Source organism: Hemitrygon akajei, chromosome 9 (genome assembly GCF_048418815.1).
Source record: "Hemitrygon akajei chromosome 9, sHemAka1.3, whole genome shotgun sequence".
NCBI lineage: Eukaryota > Metazoa > Chordata > Chondrichthyes > Myliobatiformes > Dasyatidae > Hemitrygon > Hemitrygon akajei.
Genome location: NC_133132.1, coordinates 87,257,902 through 87,274,682, shown reverse-complemented (window position 1 = coordinate 87,274,682; position 16,781 = coordinate 87,257,902). Strand labels below are relative to the sequence as shown.

Sequence of the window (16,781 nt, the reverse complement as noted above, 5' to 3'; positions counted from 1 at the left end):
AATCCAAATGCCATTTTTCAAATTTAATCATTTTTTAAGAATGATTAAAATTTCCCAATTTCACTGAGATATAGTGTGTTACCTTCTTGAGATATTGTAATTCTTCTGGTGAAGATTCTCTGCAAGTTTGATTGGGTGCAGCAGGAATTAGACACAGTAATAATGTTGCCCTGGCAATAAGTCAGGGTCAGCATGACACAGATGGGAACTTATAAGGGGTGGTGTTCTCACATGCCTTAAAGCCTTGTGCTTTGTTGGCAGAGATTTGAACTCTTGTCCTTTAATCCGTACTCCAAGACCATTTGGAAAGTGCTATTGTAATAATCAAGGGGAATAAGTGCAGTGAAATTTGCAGAAGGTACACACAATAGTTACAGTGGAGAGAATGAATGCTTAGGACAGTTAGCTACTTTGTCCTGAATATGTTGAGCTTGAGATTTATTGGCATACTCATCAAGGGAATTGGAGAGAATTCCATCACACTTACAGTTTGTGTCTTACAGACGGTGGAAAGGTTTTGTTCTAAAGTATCATCCTTGTATTCTGAGGTCGTGCCCTCTGGTCCAAGACTACCTCACAAAAAGAAACACCCTCTCCATGTCCACTTCATCAAGGCCTTTCAATATTCAATAGGTTTCAATGAGATCCCCCCCCCCCCACTATTCTTCTAAACTCCAGCAAGTACAGACCCAGAGTCATCAAAACCCTTTTATTTCTGAGATGATTCTCGTGAACCTCTAATGGCAGCACATCCTTTCTTAGATAAGGGGCTCTAAACTGCTCACAGTACTCTCAAGTGCAGTCTGAGCAATGGCTTGGCCACAGCATCATATCCTTGCTTTTACATTTTAGTCCTCTCGAAATGAATGCTAAGGTTGCATTTGCCTTCCTTAGCACTGAATAAACCTGCAGGCTAACTTTTAGGGATCCTACATAAGGAATCTAAGTCCCTTTGCAACTCTGATTTCTGAATTTTCATCCTGTTTCCTTCGACCAAAGTGCACAAACTATACACTTCCCTACACTACATTCCATCTGCCACTTCTTTGCCTGTATTCTAATCTGCCTAGGTATTCCTGCAGACTCCCAGTTTCCTCGACATTACCTGCCCTTCTACCTATCTTCACATTGTCTGTAAACCTGGCCACAAAGTCATCAATTTCTTCATCCAAATCATTAACATATAATTTGAAAAGAGGTGGTTCCAAAACTAATCTCTGTAGAACATTATTAGTTACCAGCTGCCAACAGAAAAGGCCCTTTATTTCCACTCTTTGTTTCCTGTCAGTCAGCCAATCTTCTTTCCATGCTAGTATCTTTCCTGTAATACCATGGGCTTTTATTTTGTTCAGCAACCTCACATGTGGCACCTTGCCAAAGGCCATTTGAAAATACAAGTAAACAACATCCACTGACTCTCCATTGTCTATCCGGCTGGTTGTTTCCTCAAATAATTCCAACAGATTTGACAGGTAAAATTTTCCCTTAGGGAAACCATGCTGACTTCAGTCTATTTTATCATGTACCTCCAAGTACCCCAAAGCCTCATCCTTAATAATGAACTCCAACATTTTCCCACTGACTGAAGCCTAACTGGTCTATAATTTCCTGTCTTTTGCCTGCTTCCCAATTTAAAGAATGGTGTGACATTTGCAATTTACCAGCCCTCTAGAACTTTTCCAGATTCTGGTGATTCTTGGAAGATTACAGTAAGGCCTCCAGAATCACTTCAGCTACTTTATTCAGAGCCCTGGTGTATTGTCCATCTGCTCCAAGTGACTTACCTACTTTTTGACCTTTCAATTTCCCAAGCGCTTTCTCCTTATTAATAGCAATTCACTTCTGCCCCATGACACTCTTTAATTTCTGGAATACTGCTGGTGTCTTCCACAGTGAAGACTGATGAAAATAATCATTGAGTTTGTCCACCATTTCTTTGTCCATCCCCCCCATTACAACCCCTGCAGTGGATTCTATCATATTATGATCACTGCCTCTTAAAGGGTTTCCTTCATCTGAAGCTCCCTAATTTGCTCTGCTCCATTTAAACTTAGCAAGTAATCTTAAAGCAAGGTAATTTAACAGTAATCTGGGCATTAAATTGCATCCTGCTCAAGGATTTTTCCACTCTCCATCCTCATAAACATGTGGAGCCTTTTGTTATATATAATTTCTAAGTTTCAAGTAAATTTATTTTCAAAATATGTATGCAATATATAATCCTGAGGTTCATCATCTTACAGGCAGCCACAAAACAAAGAAAAACAATAGACTCCACAAAAAACACACACACACACGCACAACAAAGCCCAACAAACATGCAATGTGCGAAAAAATGAACAAATCATGTAAACAAATAATGCACAGAGTGCATTACAAAGTGAGTCCACAGCCATGAAGCCAGTTCAGCACTGAGGTGAATGGAACCAGTCCAAGAGCCCAATAGCCACAGGGCAACAACTACCGTACTTCTGAATTAGTGGCCAAGACTCCTGCAATTCCCACCTGACAAAAGTAACGAGAAGAGAGGGAGATGAGTCAAATCCAAACAGACAGGACAGGTTCAGATGGCGGATCTTGGCTGACTCGGAGAAGTGAACTGAGCTTGACACCTTAATCTTTTTAATCTGGTTCCTCTCTTAAATTGGTTGAACATTGGTTTCTTTTTCCGTTCTTGTACCTAGGCCCTAATGCTTCAATCTGGCCCTGTCTGTTCCAACAATGGAAGTAAGTGCATTCTTGAGGGTTCAGCTTGTTGAATCTTTCAGGAGACTGCAAAAATGCTAGATTATTCAGGTGGTTCAAAAGCACACCTTCCACATGGAAATTACAGGCCGCAGATTGCAGTAATCATGGTCCAGCAGAAGTACATTTAGTAGAATAAGATTGTAGTTTTGTGAGCTGTTCGTAGATCACCAGCGATGATTTCAATGTGCATTCCTCAAATAAATTATTATTCAGATGAACTCCATGTATGTTCCTGATGGGACTATTTGCTTGCCCTACTGCTTCCTCCAAGGAAACCATGGTCTATAGCTCTCTATGTTGGCAATATTGTGTTACTTCTGCAACTGCTAATGGTATCAGGTTTTCAATTTTACATTTCCGATAGGAGGCTGCTTTACACAGTAAGATGGAAGCTGTGTGGTTTCCCTGACTTCAGGAACTCCTGCCTTTTGTATTATGTACTCTGTTATTTTCTGGCCTTTAAAGGTTTGCACAAGTAGCTGGCTTCACCCTAAAGCCACTCTAGTATCCAGGGCCTGATGGACAAAACATGGCAGGTACCACTCTTATTACCTCAGAATACTGTCAACATCCTGAGCTGCCAATGCCATTGAAAGTACAATTTTAATTGCCTTTTCAAAGAAAGATTTTGGCTGTTAAACAGTTTGGCCTGTTTTCTCTCATCACACTGACATGTTCCCATTTGCTCTATTCAAGAATGTGTCAAAAATTTTACCCACTTGTTAAATCCCTCATGAGGCAATTCATAACTGCTTTCTCTGGCATCTGATTATGAGTATTAAACGTTTAACTCGAGTATTTGAACTGGAGTGTGCTTTTAGCTTTCTAACAAATGGAATGTTCAATCATACTCTGGGGGCCCAATTAGTTTGCTTGTGTCATATAGATGTTGAAACCACCAATGCTCCTTATTTCCACTTCTGCATCACTGAATTTTGTTCAGCTTCATTGGCTGTAATGTTATTAGGCATTAACAATATGTGCAAACACTCCAAGTAAATCTTAAATGCCTCTTGGGTTCATTCAACTTCCCTTTTGTGATACCTCTGCCATTTCATTTTGAGCTTCCTTGTGCATTTCTTAATGCTTTTTGAGTTCTTATTTTGCCAATTTGCAGTGATCCCATTTTAATTCCTTTTGCTTTGGATTTCCACATGCCCACTCTCATCATTACATTCTCAGTGCAGTGGGGGGTTTTCTGAACTGATCTGGAGCAGAGTATCATTATTGATCATTCGTTCATTTGGACATGGAGTACCATCACTTTTATTGTGGCGCTGGGTCTTTAACAAAACAACAGCTGTCTGTAATATTGTTGCTTGGGATGGAGCTTTTTGTAGACTGATTTTGTTTTCCTTATAGCAAAGGTGGTTAAAGGGGACACTTGATAGAGGTATGCAAAATGATGAATGGCAGCAACAGGTGAGAAACCTTTTGCTTTAGCAGACTATCTGCAGTTGTAGAGTATAGATTTAGAATAAGTTGTAAAAAGTCCAGAGGGGATCTGAGTAAGATTTTTTTCACCTGGAGGGAGGCTGGTATCTGTCATGCACTGCCTGAGGAACTTTCACAATATTTAAGAGTATTGTATACAGTTCTGGTCACCGAATTATAGGAAAGATGTCAACAAAATAGAGAGAGTACAGAGAAGATTTACTAGAATGTTACCTGGGTTTCAGCACCTAAGTTACAGAGAAAAGTTGAACAAGTTAGGTCTTTATTCTTTGGAGCATAGAAGGTTGAGGGGGGACTTAATAGAGGTATTTAAAATTATGTGGGGGTTAGATAGAGTTGATGTGGATAGGCTTTTTCCATTGAGAGTAGGGGAGATTCAAACAAGAGGACATGAGTTGAGAGTTAGGGGGCAGAAGTTTAGGGGTAACACGAGGGGGAACTTCTTTACTCAGAGAGTGGTAGCTGTGTGGAACGAGCTTCCAGTATAAGTGGTAGAGGCAGGTTCGATATTGTCATTTAAAGTAAAATTGGATTGGTATATGGACAGGAAAGGAATGGAGGGTTATGGGCTGAGTGCAGGTAGGTGGGACTAGGTGAGAGTAAGTGTTTGGCACGGACTAGAAGGGCCGAGATGGCCTGTTTCCGTGCTGTCATGTTTCTGCGCGGGAAACATGTTCCTGATGTTGGGGGAGTCCAGAACCAGAGGCCACAGTTTAAGAATAAGGGGTAGGCCATTTAGAATGGAGTTGAGGAAAAACTTTTTCACCCAGAGAGTTGTGGATCCATGGATTGCTCTGCCTCAGAAGGCAGTGGAGGCCAATTCTCTGGATGCTTTCAAGAAAGAGTTAGATAGAGCTCTTAAAGATAGCGGAGTCAAGGGATATGGGGAGAAGGCAGGAACGGGGTACTGATTGTGGATGATCAGCCATGATCACATGGAATGGCGGAGCTGGCTCGAAGGGCTGAATGGCCTACTCCTGCACCTGTCTGTTGTAATTGTTATATGATTAAGAATTTAGATGAGCACTTGAAATACCAAGATCCACAATTATTGGTACATGGAATTTGTACTAACATGAAACTGAATGACAGCATGGACTGAAGGGATTGTTTCTATATTGTTTGATTTGTTTCAATGGCTCCATAACTATGTACCACCATCTCTCAAAATAGCAGCAATCCACTAACCATAGAAATGTACCTGATATTAACTTACCAGCTCTTAAGTGGCCAACAACATCAGCTAAACTGCCTTTTTTCACTTTAGTGATGAAGGCCCCAAGTCTTCCACTTTCTGTTAACTTTCCTCCAACTACCTGGATGGCAAATTTAACAAATTAATACTCAGCTGAAAGCTGATTATTTTCTAATTGTGATTAAAGAGAAACTTCACAACGTTGTCCAACAATCACAGAAATTTTGTGGGGTCATGGAGTAGACAAATTATACCAGTGTCATGTTTAGATCACTGCTCCTATGGGGGTGAACGGACATGACAGGATTAATCTGTTTGAGCACTACCTGATGTAAATGAGATTTTAAATTGTTTCCAAAATTTATGCCAAGTTAAAGCAGAAAGAAAACAAAATACTGTAATCAACTAACATTTCTATTTCTAGTCTTCAGGCTTCCCTATTTCGTGACAGAAATGCAAAATCTCTTCCTAAATAAAACACGACATTGTGTTTTGCATGAAATCTCTTGCCAAATTAATTAGTTTGTCATCGCTTGATAATTTAGATCCACCACTGAAGGAATCAGTGGTACTTTTAACAATCTTTTGGTTATGAAAAATTATTTAGCAAGTCAACTTAAAAAAGACTTAAGTCATCTCTGCATGTTTCCTTCCATGCAGTTTGAATTGAATTATTCAGTCAGTGCACACCTTTTATTTGCATGCTGTTCCTTTTGCTATCCTTTCGAGGTTGAAACAAAAGATGTGGGCCTCAAACTCATTTGACACCAACTCCCATCTACTTCTAATCAGATTGTAATAAAAAGCATTTAGTAAGTAAAACAACTCCCAATTTTCACATGAAACTTTTCCCTGTACACATATAAAGGAATATGAACTTTCCCTAAATAGGTCAGTGCTCATGACACAGAATGCATTGATTTTTTTTGTGGTTGAACTCTGTATAAAGGGTATTTGAACATACTCACTTTTAACCCAAGTAAAGCACCAGATTCTTTGGGCATACTTGTTCTCTTATTCAAAATAATACGTCCTATGAGACGATCGCCTTCTTTGGATGGTTGCCATGTAACAGGATGCTGTCAATTAGATAACATGGATTAAATTACAGAAGCAAATTGGAATCCAGGAAACAGAACACTATTTCTTCTAATTAGTTCTAGTTCTAGTATTAATTGAGTTCAGATTTTTACAATGTGTGTTACAGATTAGTTTGTGACAAGAGAAAAGTCTGTGCTTCCCAGAAAGCTCAATTAAGGGCATTTTTGTGCAATCTGCACAATTTGGAGACAGGTAGTGGATTTAACATCTATTCAAGTCAATGAAAAACCATTTTGATTAGAGCATAACTGAAAACCCATATGGGCACGTAGGACATGTTAAACACAAGAACTAGAAGTTCATAATGGAGAAGTGGGAAAGATGGCTCATCGTTTTTCACTAATGTGAAATAAGCAACAAATATAACACAAGATTCATAAATAAAATTCCTAGGTAGTATGTCCCTACTATGATTCCAAATCCACTGTCTTTCAGTTCAGCTCCAATTCAATTATCTCAGCATAAACTGGTTCACTGAATAGGAGGCCAGCTGTTAAAATTCAATATACCAAAAGGCAGGGCTATTGAAAGTGGTGAGAAACTAGTAAGTGATCGTGTATTGAGGGATTTGCTACAGTGAAGCATGGGATGGAGATCATAACCAGCCCTACCAAACATAAGACCATAAGAATAACAGTTACTATCCCTCAACCATCAGGCTCCTGAATCAGAGGGGATAACTTCACTCAATTTCACCTGACCCTTCATTGAACTGTTCCCCCAACATATGGACTCACTTTCGAGGATTCTTCATCCCATGTTCTCAATATTTATTATTATTATCTATTTTTATTTTTCCTTTTGTATTTGCACAGCTTGTCTTTTACACTCTGGTTGTTCCCTCTGTTGGTGTGGTCTTTCATTGATTCTACTATGGTCATTCGATTTATTTACTATGCCTACAAGAAAATGAATATCAGGGTAGTTTATGGTGACTTACTGTACGTACTTTGATAATAAATTTACTTTGCACTTTGAATTTCTAGTATCTATGTTACACTTTTTTTTAGTGTGCATTTCCTGCAGTCTCTTTGAGGTCTTACTTGTTTGAGTAACCTGCTATAAGGTAGATAGTTGGACTGTTTGTTTATGTAGATGATTTTGAGGGACATGCACAGCTAAGCAAATGTTGGATGTTTACTGTGACAGTGGTGGTTAGAGAACATTGGCAGTCCTACCACTTTCTATCAAGTGTACTCCAAAGGTAGCACTTGTCCCAGTTCACCTGGCGACCCAAGTTCCATAGCCAAGGGAATATCTAGAATTTCCACAACCTTCTACACTAGTAGCCTTTCAGAATCAAGACATTTAATTGTATTGAGATAAATAATTGAAAGTCATCTATCTTATCAATTATTCTTTAAATAATATCAATTATGCTTGTAACGTGACTGCAAGTGAATAGCTACAAAAACTAGTAAAACTAATGTTAAAAAAAATAAAAATCTGGCACAAACTTACCGAGCAGATTGACGAGGTCTCACTGCCATGCCACGTTATGGGATCCAGCCAATAGTAATCTAAATCGCCTGGGGAGGCAAATGAAAATATAAGCATAATATAAAAGGTTAAGCAGAATATAAAGGTTTTAGGCAAAGAATTAATGCTGTTTGGGTTATTTGGTGAAACATAACTGTCACTGCATGACAGTTTTGAAGAAATTCTCTCTGGGAAAACAGCACAATTCTTTTAGTCTAAAATTTCAGCCAATATAACCATCCCATTTTCAATGTGAACTCTCTGCCTTTGGAACCCTACATGTTTCAACGTTCAACAAGAAACATCAGAGACTTTCAGATGTATCATGGAAACATACTGAAAAGAAGCAGGCTGTTTCATCTTTCTCAACCATGCTAACCATGTTGCCTGCCTATGCCAATCCTTGCTCACATCAGTCCCTTACCTCTCTGTTTTTTTTATAGAAGTGCCTGCCAATTGCCTTTTTAAACATACTTGTTTTGGCATCTACCACTTCTTCTGGAAGTTTGTTGCAAATAATTACCCCCTCAGATACCCTCTCACCTAAAACTTTTCTGTTTAGTTCTAGACACCTCTGCCCTGGGAAAAGGATTCCAAATATCCATCTATGCTCCTCATTATGCTCCTCATAATTTTATAAGCCTCTATAAGATCATACATCAACTTCCAACACTGCATGCAAGAATAAACCCAGCTGATTCAATTGCTGTTATTATTATAGTCCTCCATTCCAGCCAATATTCTGGTGAATAGCGATAAAGTTTATAGTTTTTTGTCACATGTACCTAGAAAAAGTCAGTGATATGCATTGTTTGACATCTTATCAAATCAGCAAGGATTGTGCAGGGCAGCCCACAAGTGTTGCCATGCTTCCAGTGCCAACATAGCTTGCCTACAACTCGCCTACCCTAACCGGATGTTTTTGAAATGTGGGAAGAAACTAAAGCTCCTGGAGGAAATCCACAAGGTTATGGAGAGAATGTACAAACTCCTTACAGACAGTGATGAGAATCGAATCCCTATCTTACAGCTGACCCTGTAATAGTGTTACTCTAACCACAGTATCATTTAACAAACACTGGGATAGGTACATGCAGGGGCTGGGATTAGAGGGACACAGTCTGGAAATTGGGACTGGAAGGGTGTGCCCTATGGTCAGCATAGACTCAGTGGGCTGAAGGGCTTATATCCATGTATTACTCTATGACTCTATTTTTCATGCTGACTAAATTATTCCGGACTCTTGGTTAGCTAATTCCATGTCATCATGTACAGTTCTGGTGATTTAATACTTCTATCTCCTTTGTATGAAATTTGTACATATTAAAGCAGAATATCAAATGAAAAGTCACCCCAGAAATGATCATTTAAATATGGGGAGAAGGGAAAATGGATTCCCTTGAAGCTTGAGTAAACTTCATGCCTTGTTTTTCCTTCTTCCTCCTCTAGCGAGCACAATGTCATTAATTGAAGTACATGGATAGATAATTATTAGAAGTTCCCTCAGCACCCAGTGACCCTGTGATCTCTGTCTCAGAGTTTGATGTCAGACTGTCTTTCAAAAGGGTGAACCCTCGTAAAGCGACAGGACTCAATGGAATACCTAGTAGGGCTCTGAAAATCTTTGCCAACCACCTGTCCAATGTTCAAAGACATTTTCAATCTTTCATTGCTACAATTGGAATTTCCTATCTGCTTCCAAAGGGCAATATCATACCAGAACCCAAGAAGAGCAGGGTGAGCTACATTAATGACTATCATCCAGTCGCACTCACATCCATGGTGATGAAGTGCTTTGAAAGGTTGATTATGGCTAGAATCAACTCTTATCTTAGCAAGGACCTGGACCCACTAAAATTTGCCTATCACCACAATAGGTCTACAGTGGATGTGAACTCATTGGCTCTTTATGTGGCCTTAGATCACCTGGACAATTCAAATACCTATGTCAGGATACTGTTTATTGACTACAGCTCAATGTTTAATATAATAATTCCTACAGTTCTGATTGAAAAACTCCTAAACTTGGGCCTCTGTACCTCCCTCTGCAACTGGATCCTCGACTTCTTAACTGGAAGACCACAATCTGTGCAGATTGGAAATAACATCTCCACCTCGCTGACGATCAACACTGGCGCACCTCAGGGGTGTGTGCTTAACCTACTGCTCTATTCTCTTTACACCTATGACTGTGTGGCTAGGCACAGCTCAAATGGCATCTATAAATTTGCAGATGACATAACTATTGTTGGAAGAATTTCGAAAGATGACAAGAGGGTGTACAGGAAAGAGATATATCAGCTTGTTGAGTGGTGTTGCAGCAACAACCTTACACTAGCACCAGTATGACCAAATAACTGATTGTGGACTCCAGAATGGGCAAGGCCAGGGAACATATACCAGTCTTCATAGAGGGATCAGAAGCAGAAAGAACGAGCAATTTCAAATTCATGGGTGTCAATATCTCTGGGGATCTATCCTGGGCACAAAATATTGATGCAGCTACAAAGGCAGCACAACAGTGGCTATATTTCATTAGGACTTTAAGGAGATTTGGTATGCCACAAAAGACACACACACATTTCTACAGAGATACCCTGGAGAGCATTCTAACTGGCTGCATCACTGTCTGGTATGGGGGAGGGGCTTCTGCACAGGATCAAAATAAGCTGCAGAGAGTTGTAAACTTAATCAGCTCCATCATGGGGACTAGCCTCCATAATATCCAGGACACCTTCAAGGAGCGATGCTTCAGAACGGCAGCATCCATCATTAAGGACTCCCTCCACCCAGTTCTCACCCAGCCCTGTTCTCATTGCAGCCATCAAGTAGCTGATACAGGAGCCTGAATGCACAAACTCAATGATTCAAAAACAGCTTCTTCCCCTCTACCATCTGATTTCTGAATAGACACTGAACCCAGGGACACTTCGTCAGTACTGTATTTTTATTTTTGCACTACTTTTTAACTATTTATTATACTATTTACTATTTGGTCAGTGGAGATGTAGACAGAACTCTTGCTGGTTTAGTAGACAGACAAGAAACTGCAACAAAATCAAATTGCTGGAGGAACCCAGCAGATCATGCAGCAGGCAAAGAGATAGTAGATGTTTCGGGTCAAGACCCTGCACTATGACTGACGGTGTAGAGGGAAGATAGCCAGTAGAAAGAGGTGAGAGTAAAGGGTGAGATGAGTGGGCTCGTGATGGTTTTACTGTAGCACTAAGAAAAGGTTTAATGGAAAAGTTTGATGTGATAGATCCTATTCAAAATCACAGGAACTTGCTTCATCTAAACAGATAATTGTCTTCATTGTGCTGTTTATTACTGGCTCTTCATATCAAGCATTCTCATTCTTAACAGCACACTTTTCAGTTTAATATATGTGAATTGGAAGGTCAGCTGGCAATATATTGGAACAAAGATATCTTGACACGTACATCCAGAGGTCATTAACGGTAGCGGTCATGTGTGCACATGATTCAAAAATCTTTCCTTCGAGATATTGAATACAAAAGCATGGAGGAGACAATGGAACTGCATAATCATGCAGTCATAAAGAAAGATCATTTGGCCCAACACATCCATGCCAACTAGTGGGCACCCATCCCTATCAATCTCATTTTCCAGCACTTGGTTCACAGACTAGTTGATTTAAGCACTCATCTGGACACTTAGGAAATGCTGTTAGCAACTCTGCTTCCAACTCTCCCTCTGAGAGTGCATTCCAAGTATTCATCATCACCTGGTGAAAATAGCCCCTTTCAGACCCCCTCTAAATCACTTAACATTTAGTTTAGATCTCTGTCCCTTAGATCTATGATGCCTGTCCTTATTTCTCATAATGTTATATATCTCAATTATGTCCTCACTTACCCCGTCTGCTCCCAGAAAAAGAGACACCAGCCTCTCCAGTCTTGTCCTCGTAACTGACTTTATACCTATGATTGTATGGCTCCAATGCCATATTTAATTTTGTTAATGACATATTTTGCTGACATGCCAAAACTACCGAGTAGAGGCACTGTTGTTGGCTCAATCAAAGGTGGTGACAAATTGGCATAGAGGAGAGAAATTGAAAAATGGAACTGCAACAACAACTTCTCACCCAACATCTGCAAAACCAAAGAGCTGATTGTTGACTACAGGAGGAAGAAGCCAGAGATTCATGAGCTAGTTCTCTTTAGAGGATCGAAGGTGGAAAGGGTCAGTAACTTACAATTCCTTGGTGTTACCTGGAGTATTGTCAATAGTTTTAGGCCCATATCTCAGTAAGGTTGTGTCGTCATTGGAGAAAGTCCATAGGTTTACAGGATGATTCCGGAAATAAAGAATTTTGTGTATGAGAAGCATTAGGCAGCTTTGGGCCTCTACTCACTGGAATTCAGAAGAATGCAGAGGGATCTCTTTGAAACCTACCAAATGTTGAAAGGACTAGACAGGGTGGATGTGGAGAGGATGTTTCCTATAGTGGGGGTATCCAGAACTAGAGTGCACAGCCTCAAAATTGAGGGGAAACCTTTTAGAACAGAGGTAAGGAGGAAGTCCTTTAGCCAGAGAGTAGTGAATCTGTGGAATGCTCTGCCACAGACTGCGATGGAGGCCAACTCTGTAGTTATATTTAAGTTGATCATTTCCTGATCGGTCAGGGTATCAAAGGATATGGCAGGAAGGCAGGTGTATGGGGTTGAGTGGGATCTAGGATTAGCCACAATGAAATGGCAGAGCAGACTTGATGGTCTTATGGTCTTATCATATTAGAGGATCCTTCCTGTGACCAGCTCATAAGTGTGATAACAAAGAAGACACGACTGTGCCTCTACTACGTAGATTTGGCATGTCAGCTAAAACTTTGACAAATACAGAGTATCCTGACAGGTTGGATCACGGCCTGGTATGAAAACACCAATGCCCAAGAATGGAAAAGTCTACAAAAAGTGGTGGATGAAGCCCAGTGCATCACAGGCAGAGTCCTCCCACTATTGAGCACATTTATGAGGAGCGCTGCCACAAAAAAACAAAATCCATCCGAATCTGAATCAGGTTTATTATCATTGGCACATGTCATGAAATTTGCTGTCTTGTAGCAGCATCAAGGTTCCCAACATCCAGACCATACTCTCTTCTTGCTACAAGCATTGGGCAGGAGCTACAGGGAGCTTCAGGCCCCATACAACCAGGTTCAGGAACAGTTATTACTCTAAAACCATCATGCTCCTGAATTGGTATAGATAATATCACTCTCTCAAAGCTGAACTGACTTCACAACCTATAGACTTATTTTCAAGGACTCTACAACCCATGCTCTCAGTATTTTTTGTTTGTTATTTGAGCAATTGCATTCTTTTGCAGATTGGTTGTTCACCAGTCTTTATTTATGTATAGTTTTTAGTAAATACTATTGTTTTTCTTTATTTTCCTGAAAATGCATGCAAGAAAAACAGAATCACTGTAGTATATGGTGATAACAAATTTTACTTTGACAATTTTGATTACTGTTTATTCCTATTCAAAGATACGGCCTGATGTAGAGTTCTTCCAGAATTTTGTATATTTTTCCCTGGATTTCAAAGTTCAAAGTAAACTTAATATCAAAATACATATCTGTTGCTGTATACAACCCTGAGATTCATTTTCTTGTGTGATACGCAGTAAGACTCTTAAACATAATAGAATTGATGAAAGACTGCACCAACTAAGCATTTAACCAGTGTGCAAAAAAACAACAAATTGTACAAATACACATAGAAATAAATAATAATAATAATAATAATAAATAAATAAGCAAAATCATTGAGAACATGAGATGAAGAGTTCATGAAAGGGAGTCCATAGGTTGTGGGAACATTTCAATGATGAGGCAAGTGAAGTTGAGTGAAGTTATATCCCCTTTGGTTCAAGAGCCTGAAAATTGAGGGGCAATAACTGGTCCTGAAGCTGGTGTTGGTAGTCCTGAGGCTCCTGTACCATCTTTCCAGTATGTATTTATACGACATTATATTAGTCACTAAGCTTTTGCATTATAGTTGATCAATCACTAAACTTTCATAAATAACTGAGCCTTCTTCTCAGTGTAATCTGTGCTTTTGTACAGTGCATGCAATCAACTGAATGGCATGACCTCGACGGCTGCTCGGGGGTGGGGGGGGAATGACCTACCAGGTAGAAGCCGCAGTGAAGTAATGAATCTGGCTCTGGCTCTCAGAGAGAAGGGGGAGAAGAGAAGTACTATAGAAACAGGGAATTCTATAGTTGGAGGAGTAAACAGGGGATTCTGTGGATGAGATAAAGAAACTCAGATGGTATTTTGTCTCCCAAGTGCCAAGGTCAAGGATGTCTCAGATCAGGTTCACGGCATTCTAAAGTGGGAGGGTGAGTAGCCAGAAGTCATGGTATATACTGGTACCAATGACAGACAGGAAGAAGGAGGAAGTCCTGAAGACATAATATAGGGAGCTGGATAGAAAGCTGAATTGTAGGATCTCTAGGGCTGTAATTTCTGGATTGCTGACCGTGCCATGCGCTAGTGAGGGTAGATAGATAGATAGATACTTTATTCATCCCCATGGGGAAATTCAACATTTTTTCCAATGTCCCATACACTTATTGTAGCAAAACTAATTACATACAATACTTAACTCAGTAAAAATATGATATGCATCTAAAATCACCCTCTCAAAAAGCATTAATAATAGCTTTTAAAAAGTTCTTAAGTAGTTTACTTAAATACATTGAGTCCTAACCCCGGCACTTTAACATATCTTACTCCTGGCGGTTGAATTGTAAAGCCGAATGGCATTGGGGAGTATTGATCTCTTCATCCTGTCTGAGGAGCATTGCATCGATAGCAACCTGTCGCTGAAACTGCTTCTCTGTCTCTGGTTGGTGCTATGTAGAGGACGTTCAGGGTTTTCCATAATTGACCGTAGCCTACTCAGCGCCCTTCGCTCTGCTACCGATGTTATACTCTCCAGTACTTTGCCCACGACAGAGCCCGCCTTCCTTACCAGCTTATTAAGACGTGAGGCGTCCCTCTTCTTAATGCTGCCTCCCCAACACGCCACCACAAAGAAGAGGGGCGCTCTCCACAACTGACCTATAGAACATCTTCAGCATCCCACTACAAACATTGAATGACGCCAACCTTCTAAGGAAGTACAGTCGACTCTGTGCCTTCCTGCACAAGGCATCTGTGTTGGCAGTCCAGTCTAGCTTCTCGTCTAACTGTACTCCCAGATACTTGTAGGTCTTAACCTGCTCCACACATTCTCCATTAATGATCACTGGCTCCATATGAGGCCTAGATCTCCTAAAGTCCACCACCATCTCCTTGGTCTTGGTAGGAAAAGGATGATAAGGCAGGTGAATGTGTGGCTGGGGAATTGGTGCAGGGGACAGGGCTTCTGACTTCTTAGTCACTGGGATCTCTTCTGGGGAAGGTATGATGTTAAAAGAAGGACAAGTTACACCTGAACCTGAAGCAGACCAATTTCCTTGCAGGCAGGTTTGCTAGAGTGGTTGGAGAGGGTTTAAACTTACTTGGCAGGAGGAAGGGAACTGTAATGATAGGGCTGAGGATGGGACAGTTAGTACAGTCTGTAGTGAGACAGTGAAGAAGGACAGACAGATGAGAAGGCAAAATAAAGGTCAATGGGATAAGTTGAAGTGTAAAACAGGGCAAAATTGAAAAGAGTGATGAATACAGGACTGAAGGTGTTATACTTCAATGTATGCAGTATACAGAATTAGGTAGATGACCTTGTATCACATTTAGAGATTGGCAGATATGACGCTGTGTGCATCACTGAGTTGTGCTGAAAGAAGATCACAATTGGGAGCTTAACATCCAAGGATATAGATTGTATCAAAAGGACAGACCGGTAAGGAGAGGGGGGTGGGGTGGCTCTGTCGGTAAAAATTGAAATAAAATCCTTAGGAAGAACTGACATAGGAACAGAAGCTGTAGAATCCTTGTGGGGAAAGTTAAAGAACTACAAGAGTGAAAAAACCCAGGTGTGAGTTACTGTGTGTGCGTATGTGCGCGTGTGTGTATGTATAAATATATATAATACACCTCCAAACCAGGATGTAGGATGCAAATTAAAACAGGAGGCAGAAAAGGCACGTAAATAAGACAATGTTATGATAGCGATGGGGGATTTCAATACGCAGGTAGAGTGGGAAAATCAGGTTGGTGTTGGATTCCAAGAGAGGGAATTTGTAGAATGCCTTTGAGATGGCTTTCTAGAGCACTTGTGATTGAGCCCACTCGAGAAAAGACAATTCTGGAATGGGTGTTTTGTAATGAACCTGATTTGATTAGGGATCTTAAGGTAAAGGAACTCTTTAGAGGCTGTGACCATAAAGATTGCAGAACTTTGACAGAGAGAAGATGAAGTTAAATGTATTAATAATACAATAGAGTAAAGGGAATTACAGAGGCATGAGAGAGGAGCTGGCCACAGTTGATGGGAAGGGGACACTAGCAGGGATGACAGCAGAACAGCAATTGCTGGAGTTTCTGGGGGCAATATGGAAAGCACAGGATAGATACCTCCCAAACATGAATAAGTATTCTATAGGGAAGATGAGAGAACTGTGACTGACAAGGGAAGTAAAAATCCAGCAGAAAAGCAAAAGAGATGGGATATAATACAGCAAAGATTAATGGATGTTAGAAGATAGGGAAACTTTAAAAACTGACAAAATGCAACTGAAAAAGCTGCAAGGAGATCAGCACTGAGCAGCGCCTAATCAGAGACATCAGAAGCCTGAGAAGACATAGTTCACTCAGGTTCAC

The 16,781-nt window shown here is 40.3% G+C and overlaps 1 protein-coding gene across 7 annotated transcripts in view; it reads right to left on the bottom strand.

The window, feature by feature from the left end:
• rims1a (regulating synaptic membrane exocytosis 1a) overlaps positions 1-16,781 on the bottom strand; it is a 549,448-nt gene that overhangs the window by 243,987 nt on the left and 288,680 nt on the right. For all 7 annotated transcript variants that reach the window (XM_073056477.1, XM_073056478.1, XM_073056481.1 and 4 more), the window contains exons 7-9: positions 7,961-8,028; positions 6,367-6,477; positions 5,420-5,519 (exon numbers count right to left, since the gene is read on the bottom strand). In XM_073056477.1, coding sequence (XP_072912578.1) covers positions 5,420-5,519; positions 6,367-6,477; positions 7,961-8,028 — 279 coding nt within the window. The remainder of the gene's footprint in view (positions 1-5,419; positions 5,520-6,366; positions 6,478-7,960; positions 8,029-16,781) is intronic.